Source organism: Apteryx rowi, unplaced genomic scaffold (genome assembly GCF_003343035.1).
Source record: "Apteryx rowi isolate R43461 unplaced genomic scaffold, aptRow1 scaffold_28, whole genome shotgun sequence".
Classification (NCBI taxonomy): Eukaryota; Metazoa; Chordata; class Aves; order Apterygiformes; family Apterygidae; genus Apteryx; species Apteryx rowi.
In genome coordinates, this window is record NW_020449196.1 from 4,321,380 (window position 1) to 4,346,315 (window position 24,936).

Consider the following 24,936-nt stretch of genomic DNA (forward strand, 5'->3'; position numbering starts at 1 on the left):
TCCCTTCTTGAATGATTGCACGCTTTGCAATTGCCCATAGCTCTTTCTCTTCAGAAATTATAGCAGAAGTCACACATTGAGTTTTAACATCTATCATGATTTTTAACATCCATCAAGATGTCAAATAGCTAGCTGCTTTTATTTACAATAAATTTTCAAGATTAAACTGGTTTCTAATCACCTGATCATGCATTGTATTTAGCATACATGGAAAAGGTCCATTTTGAAAGTATACAAAAAAAAGAGAAAAAAGAAAAAGCTGCCACCAGCTATTGGAATACTAATTGTTTTTAAAAGACTATGTTATAGGAAAACAAGTTTATTATAAAAATTAAAAAAACAGAGTTGTAAATTCTGAGGCAGCTGCATAGAACATGGAGGTCAGTAAACAGAATCACGTCACATTTCAAATGTGAAGATTTACTTACATTTCGGCTTCTTTTCTGCCACGAGGTGGAAGATTGGCAATTTCAAACAAACAAACAAAAAGAAAACCAACCCCCCCCCATCTTTTAACTATAAATTTGAACTGTTTTTAAAAAAGGCAAAACAATGTATCATAATCTAATGTCCAACAGGGAGATTTATAAAATTTCAGTTTATCTGAATATTTTTGACAATCTTTGTTAAACTACCACAAGAAAGACTATAGGAATTTTCGGTATGTATACATCTCCCTACCGATTTATGTAGGGAAGGAAGATACCCTGAGTTAAGAATATACTTTAGTAAAATGAACTACGCTTCAGGAACTATGGTAAACAAAGATTCCAGCTAAAGACAGCCAAAATTAACTTTGGCAGAAGGGACTCTTTTTAGGGCATTTCCACAACGCCCTCCTCAGAGCCCCAATTTCAAACAACAGCCATACTGTAACTGAAATGCTAAGCAAAAGGGAAGTTTGGAACAGAGAACAGAATAAGCAGATTCTTGCAAGAGTTTTGTATGTATAGTGCATAAGAAAGTTAAAGAAAAATAATACATTATAAATCTTTACATGTGTATATTCTTCCACTTACTCCCAGAAATACAGATTCTGCTGTTTGCTTTAAAACAAAAAGAAGAAAAAAGCCCCCACACCAGTCCAGGCCTGCTTGAACACGATAAGCTTCCAAATCCTACGTAGCCGGGCCTGGCAATCACCTAGAGAAGCATCCAGATACAAGAACGTTACGCAGCAGTCTGGACAGGCTGCTCTTGCCACACTACTGTGAAGAGAAAAACAGGGTTAAGTGTCAAGAATGGTGATAAACTGCAGGAGTTAGATTAAACATTTATTTTTCATATATTCACAAAATCTTCACAAAAGTATTGAAACTCAAAAAGGAATTAGACTCGAGTCAAATACAGAGATGAAATGTACAAGACAAATGAGCAGGCAAACTAAAAGGTCTTGAAAGTATTTTACTTCAGATTGAAAAACGAACAGTTCAACTGTTCTGTTTAAATAAAGATTTGCAAGATATACAGTATTTTATGAATACAATGCTGGTCATTTGAGGCAATGTAAAATACCTCAATTTTTCCTTCATGCTTTTTTTTTTTTTTTTTCTTTTAGAAAGATACTGTTTACCAAAAAGAAACTTGAGCAGTCCAGGAAAAGCTATTTTCCATTAAATTTATGAAAACCATAAATTGAGGCAAACCTAAGATTCCCAATGGAATCAAGATTATCTTCCCGCTACCACCACCTTAAAATTATCACATGCTTATTGGAACACTAATATCTGCACCCTAAGAGTACATTTGCTTTCAACGATGAGGGTGATTCTTTTAAAAACACTTCAGTGTGGTAAATGCGATACAGATCTTTGCAAGTATTAAGTTTTGGAACAGTTTTGCTAATAGCAGCTAACAATACTGGATTAATATAATTTATAAATAATTGTTCCCTAAGCGGTGAACATAAGTCTACACATTCACAATAATCTAAAACAAAATAAATACTGTGATTATGCATAATGTGGTACAACTTTTACTAGTTTCTATGAACAAAAGCTCAACATCTTGTTGATAAAATTATCTGATCAAATTAAAACATGAATCTAAAAATTTTAAAAAAACATTGTCAAATTAACATCACTTTTAAGCTTAGTGTTTGAGTAAATGTTACGACTTTCCATATTTTTGGAATATATGTATTTTCCTTTTTGAAGTAAAACACTAACACGTTGAAAATGTTTATTAATTTAAGTGATGACATCAGTTCTGGTCTTATTTTAGCATTATTTAACTTTAAAAATCATTGCACTCATGAGTGCCTGTTAAAGGTCAGGTTGGTCTGTAGTATTCTGTAAATGCATATAAAAGAAGTTTCTAAAAGCTAACAGTACTTTTTATAAAAGCATCATCTCCAGAGCAGCTGCATTAAATACAGCCCTGTATGCTGAATACAGACTCTTTCCTCTTTAAAGAAATGTGAAAAGTAAATGCCACTTAACTTCTACCACTGAAGTGTCCCAACTCCTTTTCCAAACTATACCTGTGAGTGTAATTACATGTTTAATCTGCATTCATGGCATCAAATTTACTGCAACCTAGACTTATCATGTGACTGAACCAGACAAATACCAAGTTTAAATTAATGAGAACTARTTCAATGAAGAAATACTATGAGATATGAAAGGTTTGGGTCTTTAAGGCAATACAAAATATATTTCATTATTTGAACTTTTTTTTTCTTAAATAATTAAGTGTAAATATAAAAATGCCTAAGAGGGGAGTGAGAAAAAAAATACTTTAATAGTAAAATTTACTTAAAGCTTCAACAGTTATCATCTCCTACAGGAGTTAGCAAAAATATAAAAGACAAAAAAAACCCCAGACCTGGAAGGGGAGGGAAGGCACAAACAAAGAGGCATGGGATTAAAGCAGCCCAGGAATGCAAACGTTTGTAACAAACCGAGTCCTTCTGTCTGTTTTTAAACTGAGAAACAAAACAAAACAAAAATCACCACCACCCAAACGAAAACCCCCCAAGTGGCTTATATTAAAAAAAAAAAAAAAAGGGGGGGGGCGGGGAGGACACCACTAAGAGGAGAAAGAGAGGGGTGCAACTATAAAACCCCATTGCCTGAAATGATGGCACTCTAGAAAACAAGGTGAAGGTTACTTCTCAGAGATGACAAGCTCAGTGTCTACACAAAGTACATGTACACTTTATACAAATGAAAAGCTTCATTTGCCACCATAAACCTTTCTTTCAGAGGAACAATTTTTGCAGATCAAATGTTCTATTAAATCTTTTAAATGCCAAGAAAAGAAATTCTGAGCAATATAACTAGTAATGTCTCTTTATATGGATGTTAAGATGACAATTCAGATTATTTTCCAAACTAATCCTGAGAAAAATTTATGTTTACAATTTAAACAGTAATGTTATGTAAAAAGTATTAACAAATCCACTATTACAAATGTCAGTTTTCCTATATGGTCATCTATATATACACAATAAAATGGTAAGTATATGCAAAAATAATAAAAAAAATCATGCACAAATTACTTTCACCTTTAAAGGCTGGGTTTCCCTCAAAATACAAATTTTTGCTTTTTTTCCTATTTTTTTTTATTTGTTTGTTACCACCCCCTAGACACACTGAGTACTACCCCTACAGGTCAGCATGAGCTGATGGGAGATACATTTATTTTACATTCAAGCTTTTATATCCTAAATGACCCTGTTGTAGCATATGACTTATCAAATGAGCAGCCTTTTTCCTCTTTTTTCTTTTTTCTCCTTTTTTCTTTTTTTTTCTTTTTTTCTTTTTTTTTTTCCTTTTTTTAAATTTTTTTTTTATTTTGCAGTGATCAATCTTCATGATCCGTTCCGTGGCGAGCTGGGAAAAAAAAAATGCAGTTGCTAATCAATGTCTGAACAGTCTGAAGCTCCGGAAGAGATCCAAGGAGTCACTATCAAACTATCCTGTAGCATGAGATCATTGCACACAGAAGAACAGTCATAAAATAGGCAACTATCTACAAAGGTCTGAAAGGGCCGCATCCCTCTTGTGTTTCCTCTTTTTGCCATGGAAATACTGGTGGTGTGATTTGCTGCCTTGATGTTGTTTGTTTGTGACTGAGGTACCATGGCTTGAGTTTGTGGGACCTTGGAAGCCTTTGTTAGAAGAGCGAAATAACCGTGCTGATCCATGCTGTRAAAGGAAGAGAACCATGGTAAGTCAGTGCTGCCGAGAGGGAAGCATGCAATTACACAGCTCTGCGTTACTAGAGAACGAGGATGCTAACTCCTGAAGAAGGCGGTACGCTTGAAGCGAGGCCATTGCTTAGACTGCAGCATAGTACCAGCAATCTTTCACTTCTGTGGCTGCAAACAAATGCTCGTCTCTAGCCCCAAAACCATGCAGGTCGAATGAGAGAGAACTACAGCACTTTGAATTTTGGAAAGGACAGATCATCCACGATGCAAGCATCAAAAAAGTGCAACAACTGTACAATGTTTTACAGAAACAGAAGTCCATAATCCAAGAGGAGAAATGCTGAAGACTGCCCAGATCACATCTGTGCAAAATTTAGTCAACATTCCTCTAAGACCAGGACTAATTTTACACCCCATCTTTTAAAAGACTTAGAGTATCTCCAAATGTGCATATTCACATTCCAGCACCTCTTTTAGCACAGAACTACCTCTGCTAAATACACATGAACACAGATTAATAGTATACGTAAGGCCTGGTTTGCAAACTGTCTCAATACCAGCTAGAGATTGTCAGTAAGTAGGAGGCAGCAAGTTTTCCAGGGACTATTTTGCAGGAATAATACTCCAGAAGATTCCGGACTATCTTTCATACATTAAAGCTGTCCTAAGTTTGAAAAAAGTATAAATCTAAACTGCATATATCCAAAGGTGCTTTGAAATAATAGTTCTTCAGATTACTGTCATAGAAGTATTCTTCGACATGAGAAACTCCTTAAATGCATACGGTTTTGGTAATTCTCATCACTGGTATTTGTCTTGGGGGAAAATGAGAGGGAATTTTATGCTTCTCCATCTCCCTTAATCAAATACACTTCAACAAGGATCAACAGTTAACACAGCAGCCAGTCTAGTTTCAGTATACATTTTTGCTAAATGTTTTTCACTAACCGTATCTAAGTCTCTCTAGCTCTGGTATATTTTGCAGTAAAGACCAGATTGACTTGGTTTTTGCATGAAGGAATTTCATACAACACAACTGCATGCTGTTGGCAAACCTAGATTTCCTAGAATATCAAATAAAAGTCAATCCAATTTTATCTGTTTTAAGGCTGTAAAAACCACTGTTACAAAATTCTCTGTAAGCCAAACACAGAACCAGGTGATTTTAGATATAATTAGTGCTCAAAGTTTTCTAATAGGGTAAGAGGGAGGAGAAAAATACAGTGTTTTCCTCCCAGAACAAGCTACCCTTCCATGGAGGGCATCTGTAATATTCAAATAATCTATACAGTTGTTGTTTTTTTGTTTTGTTTGTTTGTTTGTTTTTTACAGTTCACAAACCTGAGATTTGTTCGTGTTGCTGGATGTATTGGCTGTTTGGCTATTTTGTGTTTTCCCACTTGACTGGGAGGATTCCAGTGATACTTCTTGTGACCCCACTCTGTTTGTGGTAGACTGACGACAACTCAATTGTTTAGAGGTTTTGCAAGGTGTTCCATCAGAATCCTTCAGGAAAATTTAAAGTATTAGTGATCTTTTTTCCTTAAAAATAAGTGAGTTTTTCTTAAAAATAAACCCAGCAATGGAAAAAACTTAAAAGTTAAAATGTGTTCATTTTATTAGATATCAAAACTCTTTCAATCCAGAATTCTTTCCAAATAAACAGACTAAAAAAATGTATTGATGCATGTTCTGATTTTGGGATTTGTCCTTTATTTGTTCATTTTTAAATAGAATTTCCATTCAAACAAATGTTTACCAGGAATTTTGTACTGCAAGGTCTTTTTTGTTGTTGTTTTTTTAAATATATATGGCTTAGGGCTACCAGTCTTTTTTGAAATACAGTTTTCCCAGAGAAGAAAGGGCTAAGTAAGTTTGTATCTACTGTACTCACTTTCTACATGTGTTGTGTCAAAAAACCACACTGCAATTTACATACAAAATTGCATAAGAGGTAACACTTATGCAAATTAGGATTCTGGATAAAAAAAAAAAACACACTAGAATTCTGAGCTTTCCAAATGTATTCTGTGCCAATACACGTAAGAAAAAAACAGAACAAAAAGAGTCCAGTACTTACTACGTCACTAGAGCTGGACAACGTAGATGATGATGATGATAAGGGACCTGATGAAGAATTTGAAGAATGTTTACTAAGTGTTTCTGAAGTTTTATTTCTAGGTTTTCCCAGTGCTTCATTCTCTTCAGAGAGATTATTGTTGCATTTGTCTAGCTGCTGAGTATCTACTATCAAGGTTACTCCATTACCTACCAAAACCAAAACAGAAACATCACCACACATTAACTGCCAAAACGGTGCATTCTTATATACACCCAGTCAGATATTATGCATCTGTTACACCCAGCATCACATGGACAGGCATTTGTGCGTGTATATACCTCTAATACATGCACACACATGCAAGCATGTGTTTGTACCGCACGCAGCAAGCAAGAACTTTGCAGAGGGGATGGTAGTTTCACGGCAGGGTCCCTTGTTGTACACTGAAAACTACCCTGCATTACCCACAGTTCAAGATGAAAATTAAAGAGCAAAGGCACGGAGGAAGGCAGTAACAGAGCTCAGAGGTGCTGCATAAGACCGTTTCATGACACACTTCAACAGCGCTCAACTATACAGGTTTAAATACTGTTCTTACGTGTTCAGTATTCAGCAGCTCCCAGTCTACTGGAGCTGCTGGGATCACAAGAACTCCAGGTAAGTCTGATTACTTTGTATGATGCCCTAAACTGAATGACTGCTACCTTAAGAATATAAAAGTAATAAAAAGAATCAGAACTTAAATCTAAACTAAATCTGGAAGATGACTGCTGTAACTACCACCATTATGTTTCTAATAGGGTTATTTTTATAACCCTGTTCTATCCCACATGACATCTGACAACTAGGAGTTAACTCTTCTTTTTTTCCCCCAGAAACTGGTACCCACATAAAAGACAGTACTTTTTTTTGGACATGTTAGAAAGCAAACATCAAGCAAGATCAGCAACAGGCGACATGACTAACTTGTATTGAATTGGCTTTCTGATAAATTTATATATTAGGTACCACGTTAGCTACTTTTATATACAGAGTTTAATATATACATTGTATCAGGTAGCTAAGTATTACTGTGGAGCTTGCAGGACTGAACTGTGGCTGACTGCCATTACCAAGTGGCCACCACAAAAGTCTATGGGTTAATAAAACAAAAATAGTCCAGAAGCACATCCCATTTACAGGGAGAGTGTGGGAAGCAACTCACTGACAAACACCTTAAAAACAAATAGACCAAAACGCAACCTAGCATAAAGAGTGGGTAGCTGTGTCATCTTCTCTGATTAATCTCTGACAAGAGTATAAAATTAATTTTGATAACTTCCAGACAGTACATACATCTGTACAAAAACAGGGTGACAACTGGCTGGTGGGGTCAGAAGAATCCTGTTTTAAATATCATTTCCCTAGACAGAAAACATGATAAACTTTTATTCTTCATTTTAAAGACCACTGAAGGGGTAAGGATCTCATTTTCAACCAGCATCCCCACTACAGTAATAATGTGTGCAATCTAAATCAGAAGTTTTTTAAAAACTTCCTATCGTAAGCCAGCACTCTTTACAGACCTCTATGCTGACCAAATCTATCGCAGTAAAATAAAGATGCTGTGGTATAGTCTTTTCATTCTTGTACAACTCTAAATTGTTCTGGATGAAGAGACATAAGAAAAAGTACATCACTTCATCACGTAGCAAAAAAGGTAAAGTTAATCCATAAGTCATGCATGCATGACTGCATGACATGCATGCCCCCTGCTTTAGGAAAAGCAACCCCAATACAGACTGGGGATAGAATACAGCTTTTTACAACACAATACATCTTTCAGAGTTCCTTCACATTTTATGCTGAACAAAATAATTTATGACAACAGAGCCTGCAACCATAAATTTCTAAGAGAGAGGMAACCAGAGGGAGATAACAAGCAGGCRAGAGAGTATCATTTTGTCAGGATAGTGCAARGTTCTAGTCCATATTAACATTAGTGCAATGCATGCATTGACTTATATGGGTCAAAAGCAACAACAGCAAGAAAATCTACATAGCCCAAATATGCAGAAAGTTTCCCATTGTGCAGCCATGCTTAGTCAGATCTTACCATTACATGAAGACTCAGTCCTACTTTGCATTCCCCATTGCTTTGATATCCAGTCTCTGTACGTGGCCACTTCTTGCGTCACTCTAATTATTCTACCTAATATACTGTAAGCCAAAACAATCAAAAATTAGCTTTAAGTACACAGAAATATAGGCAATGAATGTCTGAAATTTAGACTTACAAAAATTACCTTTCAGTTTCGTTGTTAGGATAATGTTTAGCTATTGGGGAAACTGCATGGCTCAAAACAACATAGGCATAATCAAAAGCCTGTTTCACTTGCATGGCACCATATGAACTCCTCCCAACATCATTACCTTAAAATAAGAATACAATTAGACATATAAAACTGAAACCACGGTTACTTTCAGACAGGGTATAGTCTTTTTTAATTGCTCTTAAATCCCAACTCACTACAGTCATGTCTTGTAGGATACAAAAAGATTAATAAAGCATAAATATATGAAAGAGCTTAGAAGACATATAGATATTTACATGCACCAAAGTCCAAAACAGTAATTCTCCAGGTAAAAGTGCAATAAATGAAGAAAAAAAGCATGTACTGTGTATCTTACAAATAAAAATACTATTCTGGATGACACTTTCACATCAGAAATACGTTATCAGTTAACTCTTTGCCATAAACAGCACTTTATGCACCATTTTAGAAGCCATCCATTTATATCAATGTTCAACCTTAACAGAACATAAATGCAGTAATACAGAATGAAATCACTACAAATTTACGTGACCTTATAAAAATCAAACAGGACAGCGAGCATTAGAGTATACATGTATCACAAGGTGCAACAGTGATACAGGCAGGCGAAACGCACATCTAGCCCATACTACTGCGTCCTTATTGCTGTTTTCAGAGTAGACACTAACGCTGTTTGGTATGCCTTCCCATATCCCACCTCCTCCCGCAGCACAGGCATGCCCTCCGATGGCATTGTAACTGCTGCTAGGAACACATCTCAAAGGAAATCATTTTATTCGGAGAGCATCTTGTGTTCATACAAATGAATGAGGTGCTTTTGTTTTGTTTTTTTCATTCCAAGTTATTCTTTGGTTTAACTCCGTTGGATTAAGCATTTCTATAACTTTTTACTTAGTCAGTATGTTAAATCTTGACTCATGGGGATACCTGGCTGTAGTGGATCCTCAATATACAGCATTGATGGTCTATAGCCATCCAGCATGCTTTTTTGTACTTCATCCTTGGCAACATAAGAGCCACCATCCTTTATTCGGATTCCAGTCTTCAAATAATTGAAGTGACGTCCATACAATTCAAAAAACTCTATTAAAAGAACACCAAAGTTGGCATTGGGCATGCAGGCATCTTCCCTGGGATGCAGCTATTAAGAGGAGAGGGGGGGAAAAAAAAAATCATTTTCTTAAGACTCCAGGTTTCAAGTGCCTTTAAATCCTTTTCTGTTTATTTTTATATTCTTTGCTATTTCACAGCAAACGTATCTAAAATAGTAATTTTCCTCAATAAAGCAGTTCTGCATCATTAAAAGAAGGCACTATAAAAACTTCTATAAATCAATTATCTCCTAACAATATGGCAGACAACTATAAATGTTTTCATATTTAGAACTTTATGATGAGTAAGTGAACTTCCAGTACTAATCCCAGGGTTTGCGTAAAAAAGCAAAGATGAGAATTCCAGAATCAATTTGAACTTCACAAACCTGGATTTGGAATAAAAACAGGATTTTAACATATACAACTATCTAAATGATCCCTCTACTGTTAAGTATGCAGCCTGAGGGATGATGAACTGGTTTGTAATTGATATAAAATTTGCCTGGATATCAGATCAGTTTTTGCAAGTGAAAATGCCATTAGTCACAACAAGAAAAAAAATTGAGTTGGGAGATTCCTCCAAAAAGATATGCCTGCTGCATTCATTTGTTTTGTTCTCAGCAGTCAACAGAAATAACACTCAGCACACATTGAGCTCCAATTCAGAGCTTAAACTTAAAAATACTATATACTAGAAAAGTATGTACATTCATACACACACACACAGTTATGCAATAAAATTAAGTACAAGAAAAAAATGTAGTTGATAAAGCCAGAAAATGATTAACTATTTTGTATTTTTGTAACCTCCCCAACACAACACAGATTTAGCTCATGCATTTTATTTTCATTTAGCTTACCTGAAGGAAACTGACAGCCATTAAAAAAAGACTATAAGAACCAATTCCACCTGTGAACACCTCATTAAGGTCCCTCTGCAACAGGAACTGTTTCAATACTAAAACTAGATATGGTAATACAGGATATTTCTGAAAAAGAAAAAAAAACAGAGGTGTTAGGATACTGTGGTGAATATATACAACTGATGCTAAAAAACATACTGAAGTTAGTTGTTAGTAAGTCTCAAAACTAAGTGTTATTCTAACTCACTATTTTTCATAACAGAGGAGAAGGAAAGTGCTTTGCCTGTGATCAAGAACTCTTCAACTGTGGTGACTGATATTAACAATGGAAAAAGTTACTAATTCAGTTCCTAAAATGAAGGCAATTTTATTTGAATGCATAAATACGTTTGCTTTTCTCATACAGGAAAAATGAAGGAAAAACTATGGAGATACCCGAGTCTTAAAAAAAACTTCCTGCTGCAACAAAGGTGATATTCCAAAATGAACTGAGACTTTTACCTGCAAGTAATTACACCTGAGGTGCCTACCGTTCAAGACTGTCCTTCCTAATGACTACACCCAGAAAATACTTTAAGAAGAGCCAGTACTTACCATAAGGTAACTGGTCCTTCAATAGGTTTGTCCCCCCGGGTTCCCCAAGAGGTGTGCGTAGGCCGCACAGGCAGAGAACGGGAAACGTTTGGACAGCAGTGGGTGCTGGGGCTACGCCTGCCTCTGTATCCCCTCATTGCAGCAGAGGGGGGGAAGAGGCCCAGCAACATCACTCCTTTTATCAACACAGAGCTAAAGAAGTTCGGGGCATCAGAGAGGAGGTGTGGATCATGGTACCCAYGATTACAAAAGACCAAAGGGAAAAGCAGAATTTCTCCAAGCACTTAGCTATCCAAGCCTCACAGCAAGTATCAGAGGGCAGCTGGCAGGAGCCCTCCTTAACTGAAGATCCCAAGATTGCCTCTGTAAACTATTAAGGCCTTATAGTCACAGCTTGGAATGCTGAATAGAAGAATATACCAAAATCTGGAGACAGGATTCTCCTCAGGTGTCTGTAAACCCTTAATTAAGGCTTCAGCTGCCTCAGACTTCCTGAATAAATCGGATGAAGAGAAATAAACTTTTCTACAGGTAACACTGAACAAGGCATCTCAGTTTGGTTTTTAAAGTTAAGTGAGACAAAACAAGGCCTAAGAGAACGCCCTGTATATGTTTCATACAGAGACATCCCCAGGCATACCAAGGAAGTCACTGAGCAAGCATACCTCCAATTTCCTCTAAGACTCAGGATCCATTGCCCACCCCATGCCGGTGCTGAGCACGGCCTCTTCCCTGCCACACACCAGTTCAGCTGCCTCTGCCCAAGGCCAGCTCTGACGTTGTGCAGCTGCGCAGCCTTGGCCTGGGCTGTCGGGAAAACAGCCAGATGAAAAAGCCACCACGCGAGGAGCCTCGCYGGGGCCTTCCCCACATTGCGTGGGAGCCACTTTTCATCTCACCCCTCACCCATGCTACGCCATGGCCGTGCCCGCGCGCTGCCATGTATCCTGCCGAGCCAGACCCTGACCCGCTGAGCCTTGCCTTCCTCTCTCTGCGCCCGGCTGCCAGCCGCTGGCCCAACTGCCCGCTGGTTCCGACTGCCGTCRGGGGACCGGCTCTGCTCCTCTCGTCTGGGCACTGTGGGACGGCGCCCTTCGGTGGCGAGGACGCTGCCCCTCACCTGCCCCGCTGTCGCACACGGCTCACCACCCTGCACAGTGCAGCCCGCTCTCGCTGCTCCCTGACCCAAAGTCAAAACAGCCTGTCCAAAAGGTTAAAAATACTCTGAGTAACACACATGATGCTTCTTTGGTTTAGACTCTCTCAAAAAGAGAAGACCACCTCCTACCTTGAAATTAAAAAGCACATAGATAGTTCTGGGCACACACGATGGGCTTCACAGGCTTAAAAATAAATTTATAAACAGAGTACAACAGAAATACGACCCTCTGCAGCAGAAACACAAGCACGGCCTGCCCATCCATCACAGGGTGCTGCCCAACACACTGGATGTACGCGCTGAAGTGAACTGTGAAATTCCAGGCAGGCGTCTTGTGACAAAGAACCTTGGCATCTTCTTTCCCCGACAGCGAGTTAACTAGTGCCGAGCTAACGCTGGTCTTGATTTAACAGAGGACCATTGGCCAACACAATCAAATTCTGTTTTTCAGATACAGGCTGAGAGGAACAAAGGTCTTTGGACCCCTCCACTCTTTTACTCTGGAACACAGATGCTAGAGAAGGCTACTCAAGCACAGATCTAAGCAGAAGGCTTATACAGTCACACAGAAGAGACTGAAAACAAATATGCAGAATATCCTACTGGAATGGAACAATTTCAGTACAAAGTTTTTTTTTTTTCTTATGTTCTCTAAGGGTTCAAGGAGTAGACACTGTAGAAGCAGAGTGAGCTACTTTCACACTTGCTATTAAGCATATATAAAGAAATTGAGGATTAACAAGTTGAAGGCTGTACATCCAGCTCATCAGCAACTGAAACTCCCAAGTAATTTTGAAGATGGCTTGCAACACATTAACATTACCAAAGCAGATGTACCTTACTTCTAAGCCTTAAGAAAGTGCTTGTTTTCCTCAGGAGATTTACAGAGTATGCTGAAGGAGTTTTACTTGTCTAACTGCAGAAATACTTTGATTCGCCTGCTACTATTTTGGTTCAAAAAACAAAATAAAGTAATTAGCAGCAGAGAAGTAATACCCAAACACTTAAATGAGACTGAACTGCACTTCATGTATCCACACAGAACATGCAAATTAAAGTAAAGTTTTCTTCTGGCTTTATAAAACCTTTTACCACATATGTCCAATGCACTGAATGGGGGAAGGCAAGGAAAAGAGTATAAAGATGCTTCAAAATTTTAAATGCAAAAACACATTAATCCTAACAAAATGAGCCTATATATTAAACAAATAACTGCAATAGTATCTATGCTACACCTATAGGTGACTCTCTGAACAATAAATTATTAAATCTAACTTGTTTCAGTTAATTGGCATTTGTACGCTGAAACGGTATTCAAACTAGAACAAGATTATTCCTACTTTTTGTACCAATGTATGGTATTGCTAATTTTAGGTTCAAGGAACCTCAGTTATAAGAGTATAACATTCAAGACTGATGTTAGCGCATTTTTTCCCTTTGTCATTGTATCATTAATTTTCTCTGCATGTACTTTCTGCATATATTTTACTATCTTCATGCCCTTTAGAGCAATATATCTAAAACCCAAGAACTTCATAAAACAGTATGACAAAAAATAACACAGTAGAGTGAATGTGTATCTGTAAGTGAGGATGCAGTCAAAGTAAAAGACTAAATCTAATTAAGTTAAATATTCATCTCTGTAATTCTATTAACGTATTGCCTAACCTTGATAAAATCTTTGATGAGCTGGGCTGCTTTAACCCCATTCTGCACATTAAAGCTGATATCAACTTTTACTTCAGTGAAGGAATCTGTCAGTTTAATAATAGGTACCTGCCAAAAGAAAGAGATATTAAGTCAACAGACATTTCCAAGACATGCTTGGTTTCATTAATAATGATATGCACCAGTAAAACTGAAATGTTTTATGGGTTTATAGAGAGAAGGTAGATAAAGAAAATGGGTTCTTGTCTATTTAAGAACTCTCTCTCCTTGCCAGTCTGTTTATATAAACTGTGCTTTTTCAGCTCAGAAAAGCTATTTTCAACTTACTATACCGTTTAACAAAATGTAACACTTCAACTTCAAAGTGATTTATTTTACATTGTTTTTTAGAGTCAGTTTCTGGTGTAGAAGTATAGTTGTAGTGGAAAAACAAACACCAGAGGGAGACAAATACTTAAGAAATAAAGATACTTGGTTACAAACTATAGATACTCTTAAGAGAACAAAACATACACTGATTCCTTATCAAAACCATCTTTAAATAAAAAGAACTGCAAAGTATTGAGATGACTCCAATACATCTCCACCTCAGTGGTTTCTACATTAAATCTCTCAACTAATAATAGCCATCAGTTAGACTTGTTTAAATCCCAGCACTCTTATCTGCTCTAACAATTAGCTTTTTCACAAAAGGTAGGAAGCTATTATGGAATTAATCCTATCCTGCAAGAAATACCATTATATATTTATACATGATTGTACTTACTACTTCAATATAAAAATGTATTATGTCTGCTTACTTGCAGTTAAGTAAAATTTACTTGTGTGCAAACTCAGCTCAGGAATTAACAACTCAGATCTAATTCATATCAATGACTAATATAACCACACTTAAAAGCAAGTGTATGTTGTGCACTTGAGATTTTTCTAATGGAAGAAATGCTTCCATTGGAGTTGTATCAATTATTTTGACAGCAATAAAAACATCACTAAATAAAAAACATTCTAGTCTAAATGTATATGCAAAGTAGTTTCTGCTTATGAAAATTCATCTGTTTAACTGAGACCCTTCCTGGACTACAAATTTAACTTAGAACAAGAAAAAACCCTCTTTCCCCAAACTTACAGTTGCTTTATCTAAAACCTTTACTGAATTTTCATCTGCAACATTGTGCTTTCTAAGAGCTTCTTCCAGGGTCCAAAGAGGTAACGTCTCCCATTTTCCAAACACAACTAAGTCAATATCACTGAAATGGAAAGAAAATGGAATATTCAAATTAAAAGACTAACACACTTAAAGACAACTGACCTCCACACATAATGAGAAGAAAGCTGATGGAATACAGCTTAATCAGACAATTTATTCTTACTTCTCTTAGGCCAGGCAGGGGTGGTGGTGGGGAAACCCTTACACTTAGGGATATACAGAATATTTCAGGCTACCAAGCGGAAGGGACAGATGTACATACAGATCAATTGGGTTGCCAAAGTCAGAGGTTAGTCTCCTCAGGCCACACCGTCAGCAGAGAGGGATCAGCTTCTCCAGAGAGTGATTCAGAGCAAGAGATGAACTTGTGAATCACCGCCTTTGGGCTGTATTAATCAGTAAGGCTGATTTAACAACTTGCCACTGAAAGGGAAAGTCCCGATCACCCTCCCCACTCCCAGATCCTGTCTTCTTCTTTACTCCAGGTCTGGTATTTGTCTAACCCACAGTAAATCAATTCAACATACTAACCTAACACCCCCCCMCCACCACCACCACGTCAAAAAATAAAACCAAAAAAGCCACCTTCTGGGGCTAATTTCCTGCAACATAGTAGCTCAGAGTTGGTTTTCTGGGTGATCAGAGCACCAGAAGCAGCACATGGCAAGCAGCTGGGGTGAAGTGCCAAGATCGGGGAGCAGGGAAGGAGAAAGGACAAGTGTGGCAACTTTGACTTCAGGAAGCAACAAGCTGTTAAATGAGATCAAACCACCTAATTAACTTCACTCTAACTCAGCTCCTCGAGGGAGTGCCTTCCTCCCTCTACATTCCCCCCACCATGCTCCCATGCCTCATTTGACTATAAGGGACCTGAGACTTTATCTCTCACTGCCTAAACTCAAATTCAAAACATGACTGGCATCCAAACCGAACCTCGTCTTCTCTGTCTTCACTTAGAGATCCTGAGCTCATTCTCTTTGCTCCTCTGACTTTTCTCCTCAATTTCCCCTGCTTGGCTAGGGAGCGCAAAGCAAGAGAGCATAACCCTATAGTTATATTAGCAGGCTACTTCAGTAGCATGGAAAACTGCAGGATACAAAAACACCAGAAAAAAAAGTAGTTAGGATTTTTCCACATAGATTTTCCAGGTTTGCCAATTCACAAACAACACTGCTTTAACAACCTCAAAGCGTTCAAAGAAACTCCAGCTGCACTAGACACAATCTTTTTTGCCGACAACTAGCGTCAGCAACAGGCAAGTTCAGCACCAGTTCAACTGCATGCCATTGCGCTGACAAGGACGGGCAGCATTCAGCAAGTTGCAGAACGCTGTGCTTCAAACCTGCTTGGAGAGCAGGAAATGGTGCTGAACACTTCCCTCCTCATCTACCTAAACCAAGTTAGCGCGAAACCCAGTGCTGATGCTGACTGTTAACAGCAGCGATTTTTCTTGCGCACCAAGAACAGAAAAAGTAGTTCTGTTATCACCTTGAGTATACATAYTACCTGCAAGATAACACAGAGATCCAGCAGCTGAACAACCATGTATCAAAGTCTTCAACATCAGCTTAAGTAAAAGGATATTAGACAAATTCTAACGCAGAGTAACAGAATTAGAAACACAGCACAGGTCTTTCTGAATCCAAGATCCTGAAATCTAGATTAGCTGTACAGTTTTACTGAAGAGTGGGGGAAAATTAGGGCAAAGGGAAGCTTTGTTAGAAGATAACAGTGAATTAATAAAATCAGCCAAAATTCACGTGGTTGTTAAAATTTGAGAAGTACTGCCACAGGAAAGGTTTTTTTGTGGGTTTGTGCATGTCTGTGTGTTTTTAAATTATCTGAAGTTGTTCTCCACCAAAAACTCAGCTGAAACCAGGAAAGGAAGTATATGGAGCCAAATGGACAACAATAAAGTGCTTTGAAACTGATGTTAAAAAAGAAAAAAAAAGAAAAAAAAGAAGCATACACAGTAAAGAACTGTAGCTATCAGTCACGTGGATAAGAATACATCTCTTGCATTATCAGCATCCAACCAAAGTTTAATCAAACATATTCAAAATAATGAAAAAAGGCAAAGAAGGCCACATATGAAAAGCCAATGTGTATTTGCAGACCTTACTTCTGACTTTCCAGAAAAATGCTGAGCTATTCAGCTTTTCTTGCAGCTCCTTAGATAAAAACCTATCCCTACAGAATCTCTGTTCATCTTACAGATGTTTTCTTTTCAAAAGGAGATGAAACAATGACTCAAGTATCTCTCACTTGCAGTCAATACTAGGTATTAATTCCTCATGTTCCCAAAGAATATTTTGGTCATCTATAAAACTGAATTCAAGTGTTAACCTCAGCCTTCTACTATTTAAATGTGTTTATCCTCAGCAGTCACTTAAGCCCTGTCATTCTATTTCATTGTCAAAAGTACTTAGAAATTTCTACACAGAAGATTCCGGTATCATTCAGGTATGACCTTTCTTTATGAAAACTAGTAATGGATTTGGAAAGTAGAGGTTGGTTTTGAAAGTACAGGTTTCACAAAAGAAGATTGAGGGAACAAAACAGAGGTTTATATGTAAYCTATGTATACTATTTTTATCTTCATTGCTAACATTAGCATTAATAAGATATTAAATGTTTTGATTTAATCCTCTGTGGAGATGATGAAATTTAGCTTTTCCTCTAATGCCAACCTCTTGTTTTGGTTCAGCCGTTTAATGAAGCCAAAACACAAAATAAGCCTTTTGTGATAATGCAGTAATACAAATCTTTAACTAACACATACAAAACCTATATTATATTACAGGTTATATATTATATTAAATAGTATTAATTACTATATTTCCATACATTTGGCAAAGTATTAACAGCTTAACATTTTCTTAATTTAACAAGTATACACACAAGTAACACAAATACTGGGAGATAAATCACTACAGGGGTACAGATTCCACAGGGTTTCTTTTTCTTGTGTAGAATTTACATTGCAAAATTACTAACCTTGTAGGTAAATATAAACCAGTTTTAAAACTTCCAAATATCTGCACCTGAAAAACAACAACAGGATATTAGAAAACAAATTTTTATACTTCAGAAGTCACCAAACTCGCTCTATTAAATAGCTTGTAAAGGCTGATTATTGCTTCCCTCCATTGGTAGATTTTGGTATTGCTAACATGCACATCATAACAGAAAAAGAGTACTTCTGTTCAAGTATTTACATCTTTGTTTCTTTATACCACATTAATCTTCCTTGTTATTTCCCATGAAAGTACAGATAACAACATTAACAACTATATTGATTTTTCTATTAGAAATCCCTCTTTTTAATATAARAATTTTCACCAGGACCAAATCTGGCATAAAACCATAGAACAAAAGGTTTTACAATACTGAAGAATGATAGAACATAAAAAACAGTATTATATCAATTTATTTTTTGCTTCCATGTCTCAAAACATAATCTTCAGTTTTTAAACATGTTTTTCTAAATTTAAGGTTTAATGTTTTTTGGCACGTTTGTATACTTACAAAAAGATTTTTAAATCAAGATACAATTTTTTCTGAATTATACAACAGGTAGCACAATTCAATTTATTTCTGCTTAAACTAAAAGCCAGTAATTTCGGAAATTCTCATATCTCACAGATTTAGTTTATTGTGCTGGATTTTTACTAGCACTGGATTGGGTACCTGTTGCAGCTATCCAAACTCACGTTCCCATTAAGTTAGTCAAGACTCACGGGGAGGTCAGACTCATGCACTAACTCTCGAAGGGACACCGTGGAGACTTCAAAGTAAAAATCTCTACCCATTTGGACTAATTTTTAGCCAGACAGTCTTCTGTCACATTTCCTGGAGGCACCTTACAGAGATGCATATTCGGCTTTAACCAGTCTCATACACTACCTTGATTTCCACTGATTTAAGCGTCAAGTGACCCACTTCTTATACTTTTCCCTTCGGGGACAGGAAAAGGAGGAGGTGGGAAATGAAGCTGTTCTGCAAATAAGTGTCTAGATACTTTAACACAGACTCTAAGAAGCAACATGAGTGCTCCCTCTTGGTTCCTTTACCTCATTTCACACACTCCAACAAAAAGCACACACTCGCAGTAAATTTAATTTCACAAGTTCATAGCTTCTCACACTAAAAAAGACTGCAAGAGATGCCAAAGAACTAGTATCAATATTTTACTAGATTTTGACAGAAGTATAAAAGCACCACAAAACTAAGAACATAATAATAATAATGACCATTTTAATCCATAATAATAATAAAGACAACCTCTGTCAACTCTATTTGGGTTCAGCCAAACTATGATTTATTCCACCACCAAAAATGTCTTAAAAGTGCTTTTGCACAATAAAACAAACACTGCTCAGGGATTCAGAGAAATCCAAATATGCTTTCACATTATCAAAAATAGTGTTCAACTGAACAGCAAAAAGAGCCTTTATTGAATAAACAGGCCTGAAAGTATTCATAAACTTACTGATACAACATATATGACCTTTTCTGAAAGGAATGAGACAACATCTGCTATTGTACAATAAATTGGAGTATGAGAAATACTGAATTATTATAAAAGAAATCCACACCCACTCTTCAATCCCTCTCTCATCAACTCTGGAGAGATGGAAGAGGAAGAGTGGGGAAAATCAAAAATCTTTTAAAATTTCCACTCTATTTATTATCTGATCAGGACTTAAACTGTTGTAGCTCTGTAGCCATTTACATCTTTAACACATACAATACAGGATACTATTACATCATGAGAAATGTGAGCATTAGTTTTTGTGATGTGCTAAATGCTGCTGCTGATAATATTTTTAGTTTATGCAGCTAGAGATGTATGTTCGCATTCATAGGAAAACTTCATACTTCACAATACTGTAGTGGACTACTTCTATTGCTGTTATAATTAGTACTTATCCTACATTTTTGCAAATCTGTTCATGATATAGTCTAAAGTTCCTGAAGGAGCTTTAATTGTGGCATGTGTCCAAATACGTCCTCACAACAGATCTTGAAAACCCACTCAAGCTTACAAAGTCCTTGTTACCAAAATCCCCCCAGTCTAAACAAAACCCTACCCATAGCCAATTTAAATTCCTCTTTCCTTTACGTGATTAAGTTGAAACACTGAATTTTCTGACGTTTGTCAACCTAGAGTTAATCTTTCCATTTCTTTTACTATTTCCAACCATTGTATTTCCGTAACTGAAGCGCACAAGGTATGTGACATTACTTCTCTTCAGGCCTATGAGGCCACGCAATATTCAGACACAAAGCTGAGGACATTACAACAAATGTAACCTACATTCCTCTGTGCCACTACCTGCATGTTCAAGATAAATTTTAATATTTAACTGCTCAAAAATCTTTGATTTAAAGTGCTTTCATTTAACATTCTGGGTTGTTCAGTTTGAGTGTAATTAAAGCCTTTCTTATGGTCAGAGTCTTGCTGATGCCAAGAACAGTTCTCACTTACTAGGAATGTTTCCTTCTAAGCACATTCCCTTGAGTAAGAGAGCAAATGACACAACTACACAATTGCTAACTTCTATAAATAAAGTAGCAGTTTAGGGTACCTAGTTTCATCCCCTCCATCTGCTCTTTCAGCCTTTTCCTAGGTAGAAAAAAAAAAGTAAAAAAGTATGTGTGCACACACACACATTCCACAGAATTCAGTTCGGCTCATCAAGCCTGATTTACTTTTCTCAGTATCTGACTTTTATAGCATGAGTATGTCTCAAATTTGAGTGCTTTTGTGAGAAACTGAAATAAATGTGTATGTTTAATTTCAAAGTTTATTTTAACTCGATTTGCTGCATCTATGACTCAAAATGAACAGCTTAAACATTAACTGGTTGCTGTGCACTACAGCTAAAGCTAAGGACATTGGACTGAATACCACTCCACCTTCTCAGAGCACATACTCAGATTTTAAATCTTAAAAGCAGCTAAACCAACACAGATTTCCAAAAGGTTAGTGATTAACTCAAAAGACTAAAAGATTACAACAAAAGACTGTCAAAGTTGAACATAGTGGACCAGATTCCCAAACAGGTCTGTAAAATAAGCATTAGAAATGACATTACACTAACTTCCAGGTTATAACCTGGCATGCTGTCATCATTGTTCAACTGCCTTCTAGTCTCCAGAAAGCAGAAGGACACACAAGCAGAGAATTCTTCCTCTACACTGCATAACAACATACAAAACAGTTAGACTTGGAAGAGCGGTTACTGACTTGAAAAAAAGAAACTGGAATGCTCTTGCTCTCTACATTTCCAAGAACGTGAAGAAAGAGGGTGATGGCAATTTTAATTGGCACTAATTGAAAAGTGAAACCTCAATTTTCAACTGCACTGTTGGTACATCTTCTAAGTGATGTTGCAGCTAAGCCTAGCAGTCAATTGTCACTACGTGGTCAGCCCTCTCATTGCTGTGACTGCTGAATCGTGTTTGACTTGTTCGCCATGACCCCTACGTCCTTTCCTGGAAAGCTGCTCTTGATCATTCAGCCTCCAGGCTGCACCGTCACTTGGGACTATGCAACCCCCAAGTGCAAGATTTCACATTTACATTTGCTGAAGTTCACAAGGTTTCTATCAGCTCATTTTTCCAGTTTGCTGAGTCTCTCTGAGTGGTGGCCCAGCACTCCATGTCAACAGCTCTCCCCGGTCTGGTATCATTCACAAACTTTACAAGGTAGCATTCTGCCTTACCATCCAGGTTGCTAAGGGAGATGCTACCCAGTGTCAGCCCCAGCACTGACACCTGAGGAATGCTACTTGAAAGTCTCGCTGCCAGCTRGTTACAACTGTTGAATACTAGCTTTAAGCCCAGCAGATGAGCCAGGTTTTAAYCCACTTTGTAGCCCACCTATCCAGGCTGTATCTCTCCAGTGTGGTTATGCAGATGCTATGGGATGCTATCCTGGCAGGTTGATGACTGGATTTTGTAATGCATTTTTGTAGACACTCGGGCAAGGAAATAAAATATATATTTGAATAAGAAGAATTAAAAGATGAGGGCTTGTAATTTGCTTCCTCTTCTTATAAAGATTATGGCTACAGAAAAACAATTTTAGTAGATTAAATAAAGAGTATTTTCTCAGAGCCCAAAGACTTTTGACGGGAGCGGAGGGGAATTTATTAAATAAAAGACCAATATTTAAGGCCTAGTACTTACAGGTTGCATCCTACAAATAGTTAGGATATACGTATCTCGGAAAGCATAAGTCCCTGTGTCCCATTCAGGGTGTTAGTGGTAACAAAGATCTCATGGTAGTAAGTCCATCCACCCCATTATGCTACTAAACCCGTAGCATACAAACTTGTCCAGGAAATACTGATACCCTATTTAGGCTGCAGCAATCAGTTATATTGATGAAATCACCTACTACAAGACTTTGGCAGGGTATATCACATTAAGGACTATTTCATACTTGCACTCTTTCCTATATTATTTCCTATCACACTGGCAACTCACTATTCCTGCTCTTAAGCACAGTCTACAACACCTTCCCTGGGTTAGAGGGAGAGCTATATAATACATCTGAGATACCATAAAGTCTCTGACACAGTCCCCTTAGAAAGGTTATTGCTTTTCCTCAAAGAGGAAACGACCAGGTAAGTGTTGTATTGACTGTACCTATCCTTTATAACTGTACAAAGAGGGCTCTGATTGAGTGGAGTGTGCTCCTTCCTATTCATTTTATATATCATTAATACTTCATCCACAACAAGTTGATACATATAGCTTATATAGAATTCCAGTAGCCATATTCTGCCAATTTCTTAAAACACGTTCCAAAAAACAGATTAAGAAGATCTGAAATGAATAGTGGGKTAAAGTTACCCATGTCAAAATACTATCTTTTACTCTGACAGGGTCAAAGATCATTTCTGATACTATGAAGTCTGTTGTTCGAATCTGGTTTGCTGTTTTGGTTAACAGGTCCTTATTTTCAGCTACTGTTTTCAGTTATCTATACATAGATGATTAAAGCTACAGACCTGCATTCTGGAAATGAACATCATTTTTGTAGACAGATGCAATTAAACTAGAACTTAATGTATTCAAATGAGAAGAATTAAAAGATGAAAGCTTGAGTTGTAACTGTAACTTCTCTAGCTCCCAAAGCTTTATTTAAAAAAACCATAGTCCTGCACAGGAGAAACTTTGTTTCAACTGACCAAAGTCCTAACAAAAACCTATCTTCTGTGGAGAAGAAGCACCAGTGATATTAAGCTCAACGTGCAGAGAGGAATCTACAGACCTCTTTCTTCATGTACAGAAACTGATTCCTTTAAATTTTTAAGATATTTCATATATTTGCCCCTTAAAAATAGTAGGGTCTACATAGCATGGCAACAATAGCATTCCACCTTAATAGACGTATCGAAAACACAGATCTCTGGACTAGAAGTCCTGCTACAGACAATCTTTTTCAGTCAGCCTATGAGTTTCCTTCCACACTCATGCCTGATGGCTTCCCATCAATTTTAATTAAAAAAATATTAACAATACTAAACGTTGCCACATCTTATGCCCTTTCTTTGGTTACAATAGGTCTAGCTTGTCTTTGTTCCCAGGTGTGATATGAAGTATTGAGCTATAATATTCTAGAAATAAAGATCACCTCACTCATTTGACCAAAATGCTTTTTTTTGGAATGTGGTATAAGCAGTATTTTCATTATTCAGTGTTCATAAACAAAACAGCACAGAATGTTGTTTTTGTGTTTTAACAGCTAGAGCAGTATCCTACTCACATCTGCATTAGGCCAGAGCTCTTTTATAACGTTTTCTATCCTGTTCACCACTTCCATCCGCATTCTCTCTTCTTCACGTCTGGGAGACATATACTTATAAAAGTCAATGATTTCTTCATGGAGACTAAGAAGGAAAAAAAGAAAGGTGAGTCAGGAGAGAAAAAAAAAAAACACACAGGACAATGAAATAGCAACTATTGTATCAAACATTCCTTTTAGGTTCCTAGTTAATTATGTAGTTAAGGGACAGTTTAAGAGTAGCATGCAATTAAAAAAAMAAACAAACAAAAAAAAACACAAAAAACCCCCAACAGATTTGCACTTATTAACGTTTAATTTCAGATCAGTTTCCCTATGCTAAATTGTGTCATAGTTCAATATTCTACTGCATTTGCTAAAAAATTATGGAAGCAAAACCAAATCCAAGTGCCTTCAATTCATAGTATAAGTCACACTATGTATTTTAATGTCAGCATTGTACAAAAGTGTTTCAATCTTCTACTAAGAATGTAGCTGTAAGCTCAAAGTACACACAGTCAAAAGTTTAAACAGAAGGTTTTCGGCCAACACTTTCTGGTCAGCCCTTTGGCACAAGCTAGGTAGTTTCAGGCGTCTGTCTATATTCAGTTATCAGGCTTTTTAAAAAGGTGTTAGTAATTGTGCCAGTACTAGAGCTGGAAGAACTGCTTCCTTCATTGTCTTAGAGACACCACAAACACTAAATATGTGTTCTCTCTGCGTAACAAGAAAATATATAATACATACGCAGCAGTGGCTCAAAAGAATATGTGATTGACAGATAGTTGACCAATACACTTGAGAGATCTGAGTTTACCATATTACATGTGCTTCTTAGAGTCAGTAAGCTATGTTTGGATTGCCTATGATTACAGTTAAAGTAAAAATGTTTTCATACCGTGCCACAAATCTCTATGCTTCTGTAACATCATAAACACACCATCATCTTGAATAATTAAAAAATAAAATTAAAAAAAATCAGATGCAATCCTTTAATTCCTGCAAAATTAAGTGGAAC

At 36.9% G+C, this 24,936-nt stretch overlaps 1 protein-coding gene across 3 annotated transcripts; it reads right to left on the reverse strand.

Moving 5' to 3' along the window:
* Positions 1-1,389: 1,389 nt before the first annotated feature.
* TENT4B (terminal nucleotidyltransferase 4B) lies at positions 1,390-24,652 on the reverse strand. Of its 3 annotated transcripts, none has more exons than XM_026068815.1 (11): positions 23,901-24,651; positions 18,116-18,162; positions 15,038-15,158; positions 13,912-14,019; positions 10,488-10,616; positions 9,461-9,674; positions 8,504-8,630; positions 8,314-8,417; positions 6,237-6,283; positions 5,498-5,662; positions 1,390-4,151 (listed from the first exon to the last, which is right to left on the reverse strand). In XM_026068815.1, exons 1-11 carry the CDS (start codon positions 23,988-23,990, stop codon positions 3,972-3,974), a joined length of 1,332 nt encoding a protein of 443 aa, XP_025924600.1. In that variant the 5' UTR covers positions 23,991-24,651; the 3' UTR covers positions 1,390-3,971. The 3 variants fall into 3 exon arrangements, with proteins under 3 accessions (XP_025924600.1, XP_025924599.1, XP_025924601.1); XM_026068814.1 differs by having other exon boundaries at positions 6,237-6,424; positions 23,901-24,648; XM_026068816.1 differs by lacking the exon at positions 5,498-5,662 and having other exon boundaries at positions 6,237-6,424; positions 23,901-24,652.
* Between the last annotated feature and the right edge of the window lie 284 nt (positions 24,653-24,936).